Consider the following 17,847-nt stretch of genomic DNA (forward strand, 5'->3'; position numbering starts at 1 on the left):
TTTGAGACATTGTCAAGCTTTCTATGTTTATTGCGCCCTTACAGTATACTTTTCTGGTATTTGTGTATTGTTAATGTGGATGCATAAGTGACGTTGCCAAAACGTGAGACGTCATCACGTTGTTGTTGTGGGCGTGCTCTTTTCTGTCTTGCCGCGGTGAACATAAACAATGCTCTGTTTGTATGATGCAGTGTGGTGATGACGGAGGGAGAGGGGAGTCCACTGTGCAAGTAAACTGTAGACTGTAAGTGTGAACTAATTGCTGTGAAGAAATGTGAAATGAGGTCTATATTTCAAATTCCAGTTAAGGATAGTATTAATTTCCTAGGAATACTTATCACTAAAAATCAGAGTTCTAGATCGGTCTTGAACTTTAATCCATACATGCCAACCCTCCCGGATTTCCCGGGAGACTCCCGAAATTCAGCGCCTCTCCCGAAACCCCCCCGGGACAAATTTTCTCCCGAAAATCTACCGAAATCCAGGCGACGCTGAAGTCCACGCCTACTCCAGCTCAATGCGGACCTGAGTGACGTGTACAAAGAGCGTGTCTGCCCAATGACGTTATAACTGTAGAATTATCGAGGGCGGGTTCTTGGTTTCTTGTGTGGGTTTATTGTTAGGCAGTTTCATTATCGTCCTCCCAGCGCGTAAAACACACAACAGCCGTCCGAATTTGTCTACCTAAAGCAGTTCGTCTGCCAAACAGCAATGTGTTGTGACACTCTTAAACAGGACAATACTGCCATCTAGTGTACATGCATATGGTTAGAAAAACAAGGATGGAATATTCAACCCTCAACTCAACAATGAGTAGATGAGTGTTATGTGTGTGTAAATGTGTAAATAAATGAACACTGAAATTCAAGTATTTATGTTATATATATATATATATATATATATAAAAGAAATACTATATATATATATATATATTTATATATATATATAGCAATAATTCACTGAAAATCAAGCATTTCTTATATATATATATATATATATATATATATATATATATATATATATATATATATATGAAATACTTGACTTGTTGAATCTATGAATCTAGCGGTAAATATACTCCTCACCTCTCAACCACCTACCCAACCACGCCCCGCCCCACCCCCGACCACGCCCCCCACCCCCCACCTCCCGAAATCGGAGGTCTCAAGGTTGGCAAGTACGCTTTAATCCAATTGTAGAAAAAACTAAGAAAAGATTTAACCAACGGCTACAGAGAGATTTATCCTTAAAAGGCAGAACCTTGCATTCCAAAGCAGAAGGTATCTCCAGGCTTACGTATGCGGCTATTTCTTTAGATGTTAACCAAAAAATATTTAAAACTATTGACAAAATACTTGTTGACTTTATTTGGAAAACCAAGATTCATTGTATTAAGAAATCTGTTATAATGAACAATTACAACTTTCTTGATTTCACTACACTAAACAACACCTTTAAGATTAATTGTATAAGACACTATTTGAAAGACCCATACCTCATTTTGGAACTTCATTTCTCATCATGTATTTTCTAACCTTGGAGGCCTAAACTTTTTGCTATTGTGTAACTATAACATTGATAGGATTCCTGTTGCTCTTTTAAACTTTCACGAACAAGCCCTTCTGGCATGCTCTCTCATATACAAGCACAATTTCTCACCTACCAAATATTTTATTTGGAACAATAGACATATGTTACAAAAGGAAATCTATTTTCCTCAACAATTGGTTCAACAATGATATTATTTTAGTGAGTCAGCTTTTCAATAAGGAAGGTCAACTTTTTAGAAAGGATTTATAATAATATGTAAAGATTGGAATGATGGGCAAGGAGGAGGATGTGCCATATTTATTAAAGACATGCATTATCAATATTAAAAGTAAAACAAGAACTAGAAATAGTAGGGGTAGAAGTATGGAATAATAAAGAAAGGTATAAAGTGCTAAACTTCTATAATCCATGCAAGAAATTACAAATTCATCAACTAAAAAGAATAGTCAAGCACTGGAGTGGCAATATCATTTGGTGTGGTTACTTTAATGCACATAGCACAATGTGGGGTGAAAGAAATGACCGGCATGTGGAAACATTGGAAGCATTTTTGGAGGAAAAAGAACTGGTGTGTGTGAATGATGGTCCGAGAACAAGGTTAGATGTAGTTACGGGTAAAGAAAAAGCAATACATTTAAAAATAGTGTTACAAGGGTTAGCAGGAAAGGTGGGGTGGGAAGTAAATAAATACAGCACTATCGAAAGTGATCACTACCCAATCTTCATTCACATAAATATAAACCAAAGTATAGAAAGCACTAAGATAGAAGGAAGATGGAAGTATGGTCATGGTGACTGGGGACAATTTAGGGAAATTACCGACATGACATTAAAGGAAGTGAATATAAATCAAGATATTGAACAACTAAATACAGATATTACAAAGTGCATAATGGAAGCAGCCAAACAGAGCATACCAAGGAGTAGAATAAGCAAAAGAAGGAAGATAGTGCCGTAGTGGACACAAGCGTGCAGAGACGCAATAAAAGACTGGAATAGAGCATTTAGAATATTGAGAACACATAATTTCAGAGATATGATCCAATATAAAAGGCAACAAGCTAAAGTAAGGTACGTTATTAAAAAGACAAGGAACCACTATTGGAGAACATTTGTGAATCACTAAATAGAACAAGGGCAGCACGGTAGAAGAGGGGTGAGTGCGTCTCGTCTGCCTCACAATACGAAGGTCCTGAGTAGTCCTGAGTTCAATCCCGGGCTCGGGATCTTTCTGTGTGGAGTTTGCATGTTCTCCCCGTGACTGCGTGGGTTCCCTCCAGCTTCCTCCCACCTTCAAAGACATGCACCTGGGGATAAGTTTATTGGCAATATTAAAATTGGCCCTAGTGTGTGAATGTGAGTGTGAATGTTATCTGTCTATCTGTGTTTGCCCTGTGTTGAGGAGACGACTTGTCTAGGGTGTACACCACTTTCCGCCCCCCGCAACCCCGAAGGGAATAAGCGGTAGAAAATTGATGGATGGATGGATGAATAGAACTACTCCTTTAGGCCAAGTGTGGGGAATGATCAAGAAAATGTCAGGGATTAAAGGTGAACATAAAAATCGTGTGATGAAAGATGGGACACAGTGTGTGGTAGAAAATAAAGAAAAAGCAGAACTTTTAGCAAAGACATTATTTAAAGTGCACAGTAATGATAATTTGAGAAATGTAGAAAAACAAAAGAGAGAAGAAACAATTAGTTTAAATATTGGGGAAATGATGGAAGACAACGATAATAGATTTACCAACACTATAGATATGACATTTTCTTTGAATGAAATGGTTCGAATATTAAAAAAGGTTAAAAATAAGACAGTAGGAAAAGACAAGGTGAGTTATCAGATGATCAAAAACTTATGTAGCATCGGCAAAGAAGGATATATGAAGAAAAATTACCTGCTGAGTGGGAAAAAAGCTGTAATAATTCCAATATGCAAACCACAGAAAGACACGGAAGAGTCAGGTAATTATTGGCCGATAGCACCTCAAATTTTAGATTAAGAACTACAGAATAGTCTATTACATCGAGTTGACGGCAAACATTGTTGGACGATTGTCTCTCTTTGATCAGGATGTACTATACATGGAGTGACTTTTTCTAATCTTTGAGCCAATACTTTGCAGATCATTTTAAGATCAGCATTAATCAGGTAGATTGGCCGGGAACTGGATGGAAGTGTTGGGTCTTTATCAGGTTTTATCAAGAGACTGATGGTGGCAGAGTTTATATTTGGAGGAAGGAATAAGTTTTCTTTCATCTCTAAAGCCATTTTTGTAAATATCGGAGCTAGCAGTGACCAGAATGTTTTGTAGAACTCCACAGGGAACCCATCAGGTGCTTTATTGTTTGGCGTCTGTTGAAGAGGATCGTGAAGTTCATCTACAGAAATAGAAAGATCTTAATTACCTGCCTTATATTTAATTTAGGTAAGTCTATACCATTGAGAAATGTCTCAATTTCTGAAAGAGATGGGTCAATCTGGGGTGTATATAAGTTTCTGTAAAAGTCTCTAAAGATGGAATTAATTTTCTCAGGAATGTGCACAATGTTCCCAGCTGAATCCTTAAAAGCCTACTGAAATGAGATTTTCTTATTTAAACGGGCATAGCAGGTCCATTCTATGTGTCATACTTGATCATTTCGCGATATTGCCATATTTTTGCTGAAAGGATTTAGTAGAGAACATCCAGGATAAAGTTCGCAACTGGAGAAAAGCCCTGCCTCTACTGGAAGTCGCAGACGATGACGTCACACGTGTGGGGGCTCCTCACATATTCACATTGTTTTTAATGGGAGCTTCCAACAAAAAGTGCTATTCAGACCGAGAAAACGACAATTTCCCCATTAATGTGAGCGAGGATGAAAGATTCGTGTTTGAGGATATTGATAGCGACGGACTAGAAAAAAAAAATTGAAAAAAAAAAACGCGATTGCAATCGCGTTGCATTGAGACGAATTCATATGTTTTTAGAGACATTTACTAGGATAATTCTAGGGGGACTTTTTAACCACAATTTTCTCACCGAAACCTGCTGGTTGACAAGTAGTCGGGATCCATGTCCGCTCTGATCCATAGGAAAGTTTCACCTCCGTGAATTTTAAACAAGGAATCACCGTGTGTTTGTGTGGCTAAAGGCTAAAGCTTCCCAACTCCGTCTTTCTACTTTGACTTCTCCAATATTAATTGAACAAATTGCAAAAGATTCAGCAACACAGATCTCCAAAATACTGTGTAATTATCCCGTTAAAGCAGACGACTTTTAGCTGTGTGTGTACGTAGCGCTCATACTTCCTAAAAACCCGTGACGTCTTGCGTACACATCATCATTACACAACGTTTCCAAGACGAAACTCCCGGGAAATTTAAAATTGTAATTTAGTAAACTAAAAAGGCCGCATTGGCATGTGTTGCAATGTTAATATTTCATCATTGATATATAAACTATAAGACTGTGTGGTGGGTAGTAGTGGGTTTCAGTAGGCCTTTAATGGATGGTATAGGTTTTTTTTCTTTGTTTAAATTTAGTTGGTTAGCCAAATATTTGCTTGGTTTATTGTCATATTCAAATTTTTCCAAGCGTAACCTCTGGAGCAGGAATTGACTTTTCTTATCAATATTTTCTCTCAAATCTAATTTGAGGTTTCTCAATGTGTTCATTTTGTGAGTTAGCATAAGCTATTTGTAATATTTTTTATTTAATTTTCAAGTTCCTGCTCCAGTAAATTTTTCTTTGTTTCTTGTATGATGAATAAGAAATATTTTTTCCTCGCATAACTACTTTCACTGTCTCCCAGAGAACGCACGCCGTGATTTCTGGTTGATCATTAAAATCTAAAAAATCAGTCCATTCTTTCTCAATATAGTTTAGGAAGTCTGGGTCCTCAAGTAATGATGTATTAAGTCTCTATTGTTTAATAGGTGCAGTGATACTTTTTTTAGTGAGGGAGAGTGAGACAGGTGCAGTGATGATGATAGGATGGATGTGAATGTTTTGAGATGTCAGATAAAATTGAGCTACAAGTAGTCAATGCGAGAGAATGAGTGCGCTGATAAGAACGCCAGGCATGGCAAAGACATAATAATAATTGAACGGAATATCCTGTATATGTTTAAGTACATTTAATTGCGTTCTGAACGGGGTTGTGGTTGAAAGAACCATTTCAGTCTTTTCTCTCTTCCTATATATTTTGCTTAAGTATTACCACTGACTTAGACTCACTCTGGACCCTTCTATAATTGGATCAAATACTAAGTTGAGGTCCCTTCCTGGAATCAAGCAGTGGTTTGAGTGAGGAGAAAGTGAAGAGAAGAAAGTGTGAAAAAAGGAGGGCTCATCGACATTTGGACCATGAATGTTGGCGATACATAAGTTTCTCCCGTCAACACAAATATTAAGAATGATGTATCTTCCCTCAGTGTCAGTAATGGAGTTATGGAATGTAAAGTTTACCTTTCTACTAATGAGAATGGCTACACCTTTCTTTTTGGAGTTCCATCCATCCATCCATCTTCTTCCGCTTATCTGAGGTCGGATCGCGGGGGCAGCAGCCTAAGCTGGAAAGCCCAGACTTCCCTCACCCTAGCCACTTCGTCCAGCTCTTCCCGGGGGATCCCAAGGCGTTCCCAGGCCAGCCGGGAGAGATAGTCTTCCCAATGTGTCCTGGGTCTTCCCCGTGGCCTTCTACCGGTCGGACGTGCCCGAAACACCTCCCTCGGGAGGCGTTCGGGTGGCATCCTGACCAGATGCCTGAACCACCTCATCTGCCTCCTTTCGATTTGGAGGAGCAGCGGCTTTACTTTGAGCACTTCCCAGATGGCAGAGCTTCTCACCCTATCTCTAAGGGAGAGCCCCGCCACCCGGCGGAGGAAACTCATTTCTGCCGCATGTACCCGTGATCTTATCCTTTCGGTCATGACCCAAAGCTCATGACCATAGGTGAGGATGGGAACATAGACCGACCGGTAAATTGAGAGCTTTGCCTTCCGGCTCAGCTCCTTCTTCACCACAACGGATCGATACAGCGTCCGCATTACTAAAGACGCCGCACAGATCCGCCTGTCGATCTCACGATCCACTCTTCCCTCACTCCTGAACAGGATTCCGAGGTACTTGAACTCCTCCACTTGGGGCAAAATCTCCTCCCCAACCCGGAGATGGCCCTCCACCCTTTTCCGGGTGAGAACCATGGACTCGGACTTGGAGGTGCTGATTCTCATCCCAGTCACTTCACACGCAAACCGATCCAGTGAGAGCTGAAGATGTTGGCCAGATGAAGCCATCAGGACCACATCATCACGGGTCAATGTGAATGACTGCTCGCTTACTGCTCTTGTTGCAAAAAAGCTAAGTATCGTTCTATCTGTGTGCTTTTAACTGTTTTGCAGCTTTATTTACAACTTCTCGAACATATTTAATAGTTCAATTTAACTTGCAAATCACCCGATCTCTGTCTCACCACTCCATCCTCAGCTAGCTAGCGGCTAAGCTAACGAGGCTAGCGGAGAAAGGCAGTGCCGGTCTGAAGGAAGCTACTCCCCCGCCACCGTGACCACCACTTCCCGAAGACAGCTGGCACTCCACTCGGCGACAGAAATTTCTGTGAGTATGGCTTCCTGCGCTTCGTGCACTTTAGTCATGGATAGTCTGCTAGAGAGCGGTGTCCGCCAGTTAGAGCAGTGTAATTTCGTAACTTTAGATGTTGCGGACACATCTGCTAGCGTTAGCTGTAGCGAGCTAACTAGCCCAGCTTGTAGCAGCCCTAAGCGGCCTACAAGCTACGGTGTACCGGTTGAGACGCATAATAGATTTAGCCCTTTAGCTAGTCCTACACCCCAGTCTACCGGGCACCACACTTTAGTCATAGGGGACTCCATCACCCGAAACATAAAGCTTAGCAAACCAGCCACAATTAAGTGTATTCCCGGGGGCAGAGCACTTGACATTGAAGCTAATCTTAGGGAGCTAACTCGCAACAGGCCTAGTAAACACGTACGACAGGCTAACCGCACCACTAGTTATGCGAACATAGTTATACACGTTGGCTCCAATGACGTTAGGATGAGACAATCAGAGATTACAAAGAGAAACATAGCCAGGGCTTGTAATCTCGCTAGAAAGATGTCCAGGCATCGAGTAATTGTCTCTGGTCCCCTGCCTGGGAGAGGCAATGATGAGAGATATAGCAGATTAGTCTCTCTTAACAAGTGGCTGGATAGCTTCTGTAGACAACAGGGATTTACGTTTATTGATAATTGTCCCTCTTTCTGGGGAAAACCTGGCTTGCTGAGGAGAGACGGCCTTCACCCTAACCAGGAAGGCGCTATCCTCTTGTCCCGGAACATAGATTTCGCATTGAGCCACATTTGACTAACTGCACTAGAGCAAGCCCGGTCACAGGCAATTACAGATCCTGCTAGCCTGGGTATGGAGTCAGTTAAATTAGAACTAGCCAGCGCCAGGCTAGATAATCCCTGTACACATAGCAATTTTCTTGGAATAATACACAACTCACATAATGTTTTTTCTGCTATGACTATGACTACGTCAGAGTTAGACATGCGTTCTACTGAGGTGGCAAATTATGATGCATTCAGTTTATCGCAGCACCAAGTAGACAATCTGAAAATTCCCGTCATATCAATTCCTAGATATGGTCGTAATTATTTTAAGTACACTGCGCATAATAAACGCAACATTATTAATATTGCTACTACGAATAATTTTATCATCAACTCATTAAAACAGCCCACTACCTATAATATGGGCTTTCTAAACATCAGATCATTGTCTCCCAAAACGTTATTAGTTAATGAGGTCATTAGAGACAACAACCTTAACGTCATCGGTCTTAGCGAAACCTGGCTTAAACCAGACGACTTTTTTGCGATAAATGAGGCATCTCCTCTGAACTATACGAATGCGCATATTGCCCGTCCCCTTAAAAAGGGAGGGGTCGCACTAATATACAACGAAAACTTTAACTTTAGTCCTAACTTAAATAAGGTGCTTTCTATGAAGTCTGCCACACCGCTGCCTCTGTGCCTGACTGTTATCTACCGCCCCCCAGGGCCCTATTCGGACTTTATCAGTGAATTCTCAGAGTTTGTTGCTGATCTAGTGATGCACGCCGATAATATAATTATAATGGGGGACTTTAATATCCATATGAATACCCCATCGGACCCACCGTCCGTGGCGCTCCAGACTATAATTGATAGCTGTGGTCTTACACAAATAATAAATGAACCGACACATCGCAGCAGTAATACGATAGACCTAGCGCTTGTCAAAGGTATCACCGTTTCCGAAGTTATGATACTCCCGTATACTAAAGTAATGTCCGGTCATTACCTTATAAAATTCGAAGTTCAGACTCATGTTCGGCAAGCTAATAATAATAATAACTGCTATAGCTGCCGCAACATTAATGCTGCCACAACGACAACTCTTGCTGGCCTACTGTCCTCGGTAATGGCACCATTCCCAAAGTATGTGGGCTCTATTGATAACCTCACTAACAACTTTAACAAGGCCCTGCGCGAAACCATTGATAGTATAGCACAGCTGAAGTTAAAAAAGGCTCCAAAAAGGCGTACACCATGGTTTACTGAAGAAACTAGAGCTCAGAAATTATTATGTAGAAAGCTGGAACGCAAATGGCGCACAACTAAACCTGAGATGCACCATCAAGCATGGAGTGATAGTTTAATAACTTACAAACGCATGATTACCTTAGCTAAAACTAATTATTACTCAAATCTCATCCGCCTTAATAAAAACGATCCAAAATTTTTGTTTAGTACAGTTGCATCGCTAACCCAACAAGGGAATCCTTTCAGTAGCTACACCCATTCGGCAGATGACTTTATGAAGTTCTTTAATAAGAAAATTTAACTTATTAGAAAGGAGATTAAAGACAATGCGTCCCAGCTACAACTGGGTTATATTAACACAGATACGACTGTATATACGGCGGATACTGCAAATATCCAAAATAGTTTCTCTCGTTTTGATGAAATAACATTAGAAAAATTGTTACAACGTGTAAATGGAATAAAACAAACAACACGTTTACTTGACCCACTTCCTGGGAAACTTATCAAGGAGCTTTTTCTATTATTAGGTGCATCAGTGCTAAATATTATAAACTTATCACTTTCCTCGGGGACTGTTCCCCTAGCATTCAAAAAAGTGGTTATTCATCCTCTCCTTAAAAGACCTAACCTCGATCCTGACCTCATGGTAAACTACCGACCGGTGTCTCACCTTCCCTTTATTTCGAAAATCCTTGAAAAAATTGTTGCAGAGCAGCTAAATGAACACTTAGCGTTTAACAATCTATGTGAAACCTTTCAATCCGGTTTCAGGGCAAATCACTCTACTGAGACAGCCCTCGCAAAAATGACTAATGATCTATTGCTAACGATGGATTCTGACGCGTCATCTATGTTGCTGCTTCTCGATCTTAGCGCTGCTTTCGATACCGTCGATCATAATATTTTATTAGAGCGTATCAAAACACGAATTGGTATGTCAGACTTAGCCCTGTCTTGGTTTAACTCTTATCTTACTGACAGGGTGTAGTGCGTCTCCCATAACAATGTGACCTCGAACTATGTTAAGGTAACGTGTGGAGTTCCCCAGGGTTCGGTCCTTGGCCCTGCACTCTTCAGCATCTACATGCTGCCGCTGGGTGACGTCATACGCAAATACGGTATTAGCTTTCCCTGTTATGCTGATGACACCCAACTCTACATGCCCCTAAAAGTTAACCAACTGTAGTCAGTTGGAAGCGTGTGTTAATGAAATTAAACAATGGATGTCCGCTAATTTTTTGCAACTTAACGCCAAAAAAACGGAATTGATGATTATCGGTCCTGCTAGACACCGACCTCTATTTAATAATACAACTTTAATATTTGACAACCAAATAATAAAACAAGGTGACTCGGTAAAAAATCTGGGTATTATCTTCGACCCAACTCTCTCCTTTGAGTCACACATTAAAAGCGTTACTAAAACGGCCTTCTTTCATCTCCGTAATATCGCTAAAATTCGCTTCATTTTGTCCACTAAAGACGCCGAGATCATTATCCATGCGTTTGTTACGTCTCGTCTCGATTACTGTAACGTATTATTTTCGGGTCTCCCCATGTCTAGCATTAAAAGATTACAGTTGGTACAAAATGCGGCTGCTAGACTTTTGACAAGAGCAAGAAAGTTTGATCATATTACGCCTATACTGGCTCACCTGCACTGGCTTCCTGTGCACTTAAGATGTGACTTTAAGGTTTTACTACTTACGTATAAAATACTACACGGTCTACCTCCATCCTACCTTGCCGATTGTATTGTACCATATGTCCCGGCAAGAAATCTGCGTTCAAAAGACTCCGGCTTATTAGTGATTCCTAAAGCCCAAAAAAAGTCTACGGGCTATAGAGTGTTTTCCCTTCGGGCTCCAGTACTCTGGCGGTAACAGTTTGAGATGCTACCTCAGTAGAAGCATTTAAGTTTCACCTTAAAACTCATTTGTATACTCTAGCCTTTAAATAGACCTCCTTTTTAGACCAGTTGATCTGCCGCTCCTTTTCTTTTTCTCCCTTGTGGAGGGGGTCCGGTCCGATGACCATGGATGAAGTACTGGCTGTCCAGAATCGAGACCCAGGATGGACCGCTCGCCTGTGTATCGGTTGGGGACATCTCTACACTGCTGATCCGCCTCTGCTTGGGATGGTTCCTGTGGTCGGGACTCTCGCCGCTGTCTTGGAGCCGCTTTGAACTGAACTCTCGCGGCTGTGTTGGAGCCACTATGGATTGAACTTTCACAATATCATGTTAGACCCGCTCGACAGCCATTGCTTTCGGTCCCCTAGAGGGGGGGGGGGGGGGGGGGGGTTGCCCACATCTGAGGTCCTCTCCAAGGTTTCTCATAGTCAGCATTGTCACTGGCGTCCCACTGGATGTGAATTCTCCCTGCCCACTGGGTGTGAGTTTTCCTTGCCGTTTTGTGGGTTCTTTCGAGGATGTTGTAGTCGTAATGGTTTGTACAGTCCTTCGAGACATTTGTGATTTAGGGCTATATAAATAAACATTGATTGATTGATTGATTGATCATCTGCAAATAGCAGGGACTTAATCCTGCAGCCACCAAACCAGATATCCTCAACGCCCTGACTGCGCCTAGAAATTCTGTCCATAAAAGTTATGAACAGAATCGGTGACAAAGGGCAGCCTTGGCAGAGTCCAACCCTCACTGGAAACGGGTCCGACTTACTGCCGGCAATGCGGCCCAAGCTCTGACACTGATCATACAGGGAGCAGAACGCCACAATAAGACAGTCTGGAGTTGTAACTAGCAAAGTATTTGTGTGGGTATTGTGATGAATGCAGTTTTTAGTTGTCGGACTTGGAGAGGTGAGTCCGTTGTAGTAAAGCAATGTCTGCTTGCATGCTCTTCAAATGATTAAGAATTATTATATTTTGGACCTGACCCCACGCATATTCCAAGTGACAAACTTTATAGTGGACGTACTAGACTGTAACTAAGTGTGTGGATGTATGTGTTTACTTTATGTGTAAATAATGGATCTAAATGTAAGCCTATCATGTGTGCAGATTGTGTATAGTTGTGCATGTATAAGCTGTGAGTGTTCATGCTGATGACGACAAGGGGACACACAACAGGTGGAGAAACAGAAAGAGAAAAAGAGGAAAACTGTTACGTCTGTTCGGCATTGTGATGCCGGGTTCGATTCCCTCGAGGATGCGTCAAGTGAACACAGCAAAGGTAAGAATATAAACAATTTATTTAACGAAAATGATCTATGAAACAAAATACTGGTGCTAATAAAAAGGCAAACCAAAGACGCTAGCAAAAAAGCGAGGACATACAACAATGAGAACTAAACTGGCACGTAGGCACATAAAAGAGCAAAACAAAACATACAGCATGAGAGCTGGAATGAGAAAAGGGTTTAGCGTGAAAAGCTAGCGAGAATATACATACAATGTAGAGTGCAGGCGTAACTAGTTGTGTGAAAGCAAATTATGAACCCAGGCTGAACAAACAAAAGAGGACGGCTTATAAAGTGACGGTGATTATCTGTAGCAGGTGTGCGGGGCGTGAGCAGCAGGTGAACTGATGAGTGACTATGGTGACAAAGCAAACAGGAAATAAGGAGTCGGAGAAATATACTAAATAGAAAAATAAATAGTGTAGATCTGAGCAGCAGATCGCAACAAAAACATCAAATGAAAAGAAAAGAAGAGAGTGGTGGATTGAACAGGTAGTGAAATATGTGACCTAAAAAGAAAAAGGAGAAAGTAAAAAACTATAAATATATTGGTTTACCGAAAGAGAGAGAGATAGAGATGTTTACGTGAGCGCTATCATAACACACTGTTGTGATCCGCTTCCCAGATCACATCCTTAGTCTGGTTTTTGAGCCCTTTTCGTTTTTTTTGATTGTTTTGGACTCTTCCGGTGCTGAGTTTGTGTGTGCACTTCATTGTTTGTTGTTGTCACCATGGTTACTTGATTTGTTCACCTGTTGTCTCCTTACGCACACCTGTTGGTAATAGTTACTTTAGTATATAAGTCTGTGTAAGCTTTCCTATTGACACAGTCACACTGGAAGCCAGTTGTTCGGGTTTGACAGGAGATTTAATCTTTGATTTGTCACACATCAACAATGTCTCGACTTTTCCGTCGCTCTGGTTTCTCATCACCAAGTGTGTCTCTGCTTCCATCTCTCCGGTCTCAACAACCCTCCTTGCACCCGGCCGCTCACTGTTAAGGACAACAGATGATTACTCTAACACGTACCACCTGCGCGACTAATCATCTGACAGCTGTGTCTCTCAGCCAGCACATGCCACGCCCCCGTCTGAGGGTGTGCGGTCTCCAGTCACCCAGACGGGGTCGTTGACCTTCACTCCAACAGTGCACTGATCACAATCCTCACCTACAGTCTGTTTTCGACCTCAGTTCTTCCTGGATGGTTTGTTTTGCGGTAGGCAACAGTTACGTTGGCATTTCCTTATCTCTTGTACCTTTGCTAAGTAGCTCCTTAGCTTCCGCGAGCTCGGAAGTTTAGCATTAGCTATAGGCACGTGCTTTATTTTACCTTTTGTACCAGTATTTTATTATTTTTATATTAAACCACGCTTTTAGCTGCTATTCCTGCCTGTCTGGTCCTCGTGTATCTTGGAGTGACACCACGCTCATCCACAATGCGTTCCAAACGTAACAGAAACCATCCAGCATCTAGTCACCTCACATGGGACCGTCTGGAGTCTTCGCCTCGCCAAGCTGAGAAGACTCCTTCTCCGGACAAAGGCTCACCAGCAACAGCCCAGTGTTCGCACTTGAGGTTTGGTAATCCTGTTTTCTTTTCTTTTGCCAAACATTCTTCTGACTGGACTGTGAGGGCAGCGCAAACCTCCATTGACTTTTCTCAACTTCCCTGTGTTGACGTCGCCCCGCCCACTCGGGATGACGTCACACCCCAAAGATTTTTTTAAATATGGTTAATTCCCCATGTAAGCCGCCCACACAAACATTTGATCCTGAAGCTAACTCATTTGATAATTATTTTTCTAAATTTAAATCTCTTTAGCGTTATGTTTGTCAAGTTCCGCCCCCGGTGACTTTGACCCCACTCCCTATGGCTCAAGCTCCGCCCACTCCTCTACCTAGTTCACGTCCTGCCCCTACTTCACCAGACTTTGAAACCAATTTAGAGAAGTACAGTCCTGCTTGGGTAGATGAGTGGTATCGCCAAGTGCAAATAGAACTGATGCTGGAGGAGCAATTCCTAGCTGCATAGTACACTACACACTCAGGACAATCTAAAGGGATGGAGTCTACCCTCCTCCTGACCTTCCACCTCCCACCCTTAAGGTCAGTCTCTGACCACGGGGAGCGTGTCTGGGATCCGCGTCTTGAGGGGGGGCGGCTAGTGCTAGTAGCTGTGCTGCGGAGGTAGCACAGCTGCGACCTAGCCACCCGTTAGACCTCCCCCACCGGTCTTTCGATCCACTAAGCCGCAACCTCCTGCGCTGCCTCCTCCACCGGTATTTAGTCCAAGTCTTAGTTCTAGTCCAATTCTTAGTCCTTGCCCAAGCCCAAGTTTTAGTCCTTGTTCAAGTCCTGGCCCTAGTCCCGGTCCGACTTCTGGTCCGACTCGTAGACCAACTCGTAGACCAACTCGTGGTCCAAATCCCGGTCCGAGTCCTGTTCCGAGTCATAGTCCTTGTCTTAGCCCTAGTCCCAGTCCTAGTTTTACTGCTTGTCCAAGTCCAAGTCCAGTTCTTGCTCCTTGGCCGGCACCAGTTCTTCCTCCTCGGCTGGTACCATCACCAGCACCTGCTCTTCGGCCGGCACCAGCACCTGCTCCTCGGCTAGCACCAGCGCCTTCATCATCTCCTGCATCAGTGCCTGCTTCGGCTGCAGCCCGCGCATCTTCGTCTGCTGCTTCCAGGCCCGCTCTGACGCATACACTTCCACGTCGGCCACGGGTGTGGCCGTACCCTGGGCGTGCTCCTCCCCGGGCGCGCCCACCTCCACGTCGGCCATGGATGTGGCCTCTACGAGGTCGCCCGCCTAAACTTCTGCGGCAGCGGCGTTTCCATCCGCAGCCGCCGCCACCTGACGTGTTCCTGGTGGATTCGGGGACACAGGACTTGGCGGCCCTCCACCTTGTCCTCCCTCCGCCCTCCTGTCACTTTTGGACTGTCTTGTTGTGGAGGGTGGGGGGTTCTTTGTATTTTTTCTTGGGGACATCTGGGATCTGTCCCTTAAGGGGGGGGGGGGGTCATGTTGTGATCCGCTTCCCGGATCACATCCTCAGTCTGGTTTTTGAGTCCTTTTCGTATTTTTGATTGTTTTGGACTATTCCGTTGCTGAGTTCCTTGTTTGTTATTGTCACCATGGTTACTTGATTTGTTCACCTGTTACTTGTTTCCTCACGCACACCTGTTGGTAATAGTTACTTTAGTATTTATGTCTGTTTTCGACCTCAGTTCTTCCTGGATGGTTTGTTTTTCGTTAAGCAACAGTCACGTTGGCATTTCCTCATCTCTTCTACCTTTGCTAAGTAGCTCCTTAGCGTCCGTGCGCTCGGCACGTTCTTCTTGGACTTTGACTGCATGCTAAGTTTAGCATTAGCTTCCCGTGCATAGGCACGCGCTTTATTTTGCCTTTTGTACCAGTGTTATTTTATCATTTTTATATTAAACCACGCTCTTACCTGCTATTCCTGCCTGTCTGGTCCTCGTGCATCTTGGGGTGACACCACGCGCATCCACAATGCGTTCCAAACGTAACACACACAGGTGTATTGTGAGAGAAATGGAAAAAAAGGGAATAAAGCATAATGTGCCTTCTGCCCGATTGTAGCTGAGATAGGCACCAGTGCCCCCCACGACCCCAACGGGAATAAGCGGTAGAAAATGGATGGATGGATGGAAATAACGAAAAAAAAAAAAACCCTAAAGTTGACAGTTGATAAAAAGTTTATCCACTGCGATGACAGCACAGCATCCTTCGGCGATAAACTTCATACGAAGCGGGAACAGATGGCAGCGCTTGACGAGGATTTCCTTTGGGAACTGATCGTTGGATCCTCTAAGATCTCGGCCCCGGCTCCTCACCTGCTCCTTCTGATTGAAGTCTTCCAATTTAGCTACGATGGCTCTCGGCCTCCTGTTCTCCTGTAAAAACGTTTAATGTCGCTTGCTCTATAAACTTGGAGAAAAGATGAGAAGCTGACCTGAAATTATTGCAATAAATAATATGAGTTCATAGTTTTACAGCCGAGTCATTAGTAAGCATCTCATACTTAATGTAATAGTGTGAGTTCACTAGTAAACATCTCATACTTACTGTAATACTGTGATGTCACCACTAAACATCTCAGACTTACTGTGTGTAATAGTCTGATGTCACTAGTAAACATCTCATACTTACTGTAATAGTGTGATGTCACTACTAACCATCTCATACTTCCATTTTCTACCGCTTGTCCCTTTCGGGGTCGCGGGGCGAGGGCTGCTGGAGCCTATCCCAGCTGCATTCTTGTGGAAGGCGGGTTACACCCTGGACAAGTCGCCAACCTCATCGCAGGGCCAACACAGATAGACAGACAACATTCACACTCACATTCACACTTGGGCCAATTTAGAGTTGCCAATAACCCTATCCCCAGGTGCATGTCTTTGGAGGTGGTACTGTATGTAAGTGTGATGTCACTACTAACCATCTCATACTTACTGTATGTAATAGTGTGATGTAGCTAGTAAATATCTCATACTTTCTGTGTGCAATAGTGTGATGTCACTACTAAACATCTCATACTTACTGTATGTAATAGTGTGATGTCACTAGTAAACATCTCATACTTTCTGTATGCAAGTGTGATGTCACTATTAAACATCTCATACTTACTGTATGTAAGTAATAGTGTGATGTCACTAGTAAACATGTCATACACACTGTATGTAATGGTGTGATTGTGATGTCACTAGTAAACATGTCATACTTACTGTATGTAAAGGTATGATGACACTACTAAACATCTCATACTTAATTTACTTTGTAAAGTTGTGGAAGTGTTTCAGCATCTTTTGACAGACATATTTAGGAGTTTGACATGAACATTCAATTGACTTTCAGCACCAAGTTTACAAACACTTGCTATCTTCAAGCGTGCATTATATGGATCCTTCAGGAGACACAAATCTTTGACTAAGCCATCTTATGCAAGTCATTTGGCTTTGGTGAAGTGTTCTCCTCTGCTATGCTAACTTAGCTGTAACTACACATCATGAAATTTTTGGAGTTTTAGGGCTTCATGGTGGCGGAAAGGTTAGTGCGTCTGCCTCACACTACGAAGGTCCTGAGTAGTCTGGGGATCTTTCTGTGTTGAGTTTGCATGTCCTCCTTGTGAATGCGTGGGTTCCCTCCGGGTACTCCGGCTTCCTCCCACTTCCAAAGACATTGATTGGTTGATTGGCAACACTAAATTGGCCCTAGTGTGTGAATGTGAGAGTGAATGTTGTCTGTCTATCTGTGTTGGCTCTGCGATGCGACTTGTCCAGGGTGTACGCCGCCTTCCGCCCGATTGTAGCTGAGATAGGCACCAGCGCCCCCCACGAACCCGAAAGGGAATAAGCGGTAGAAAAATGAATGGACATTTTAAGGCCTTAAATTTAAATGATTGGATTTCATACTTTTTTAACAGCCCACAGATACCCTGAATAAAACTGGAGGAACATCTCAAGCTGAAAC

General features: G+C 42.8%; 1 protein-coding gene across 1 annotated transcript; it reads left to right on the top strand.

Annotated features, from left to right (window-relative positions):
- Nucleotides 1-153: 153 nt before the first annotated feature.
- On the top strand, nt 154-11,421 carry LOC133556275 (uncharacterized). The gene is made up of 2 exons (XM_061906030.1): nt 154-244; nt 6,653-11,421. The coding sequence occupies exon 2, from the start codon at nt 7,980-7,982 to the stop codon at nt 9,447-9,449; it is 1,470 nt and encodes a 489-aa protein (XP_061762014.1). The 5' UTR covers nt 154-244; nt 6,653-7,979; the 3' UTR covers nt 9,450-11,421.
- The last annotated feature ends 6,426 nt before the right edge of the window (nt 11,422-17,847 follow it).

Source organism: Nerophis ophidion, linkage group LG07 (assembly GCF_033978795.1).
Source record: "Nerophis ophidion isolate RoL-2023_Sa linkage group LG07, RoL_Noph_v1.0, whole genome shotgun sequence".
NCBI classification, from domain to species: domain Eukaryota; kingdom Metazoa; phylum Chordata; class Actinopteri; order Syngnathiformes; family Syngnathidae; genus Nerophis; species Nerophis ophidion.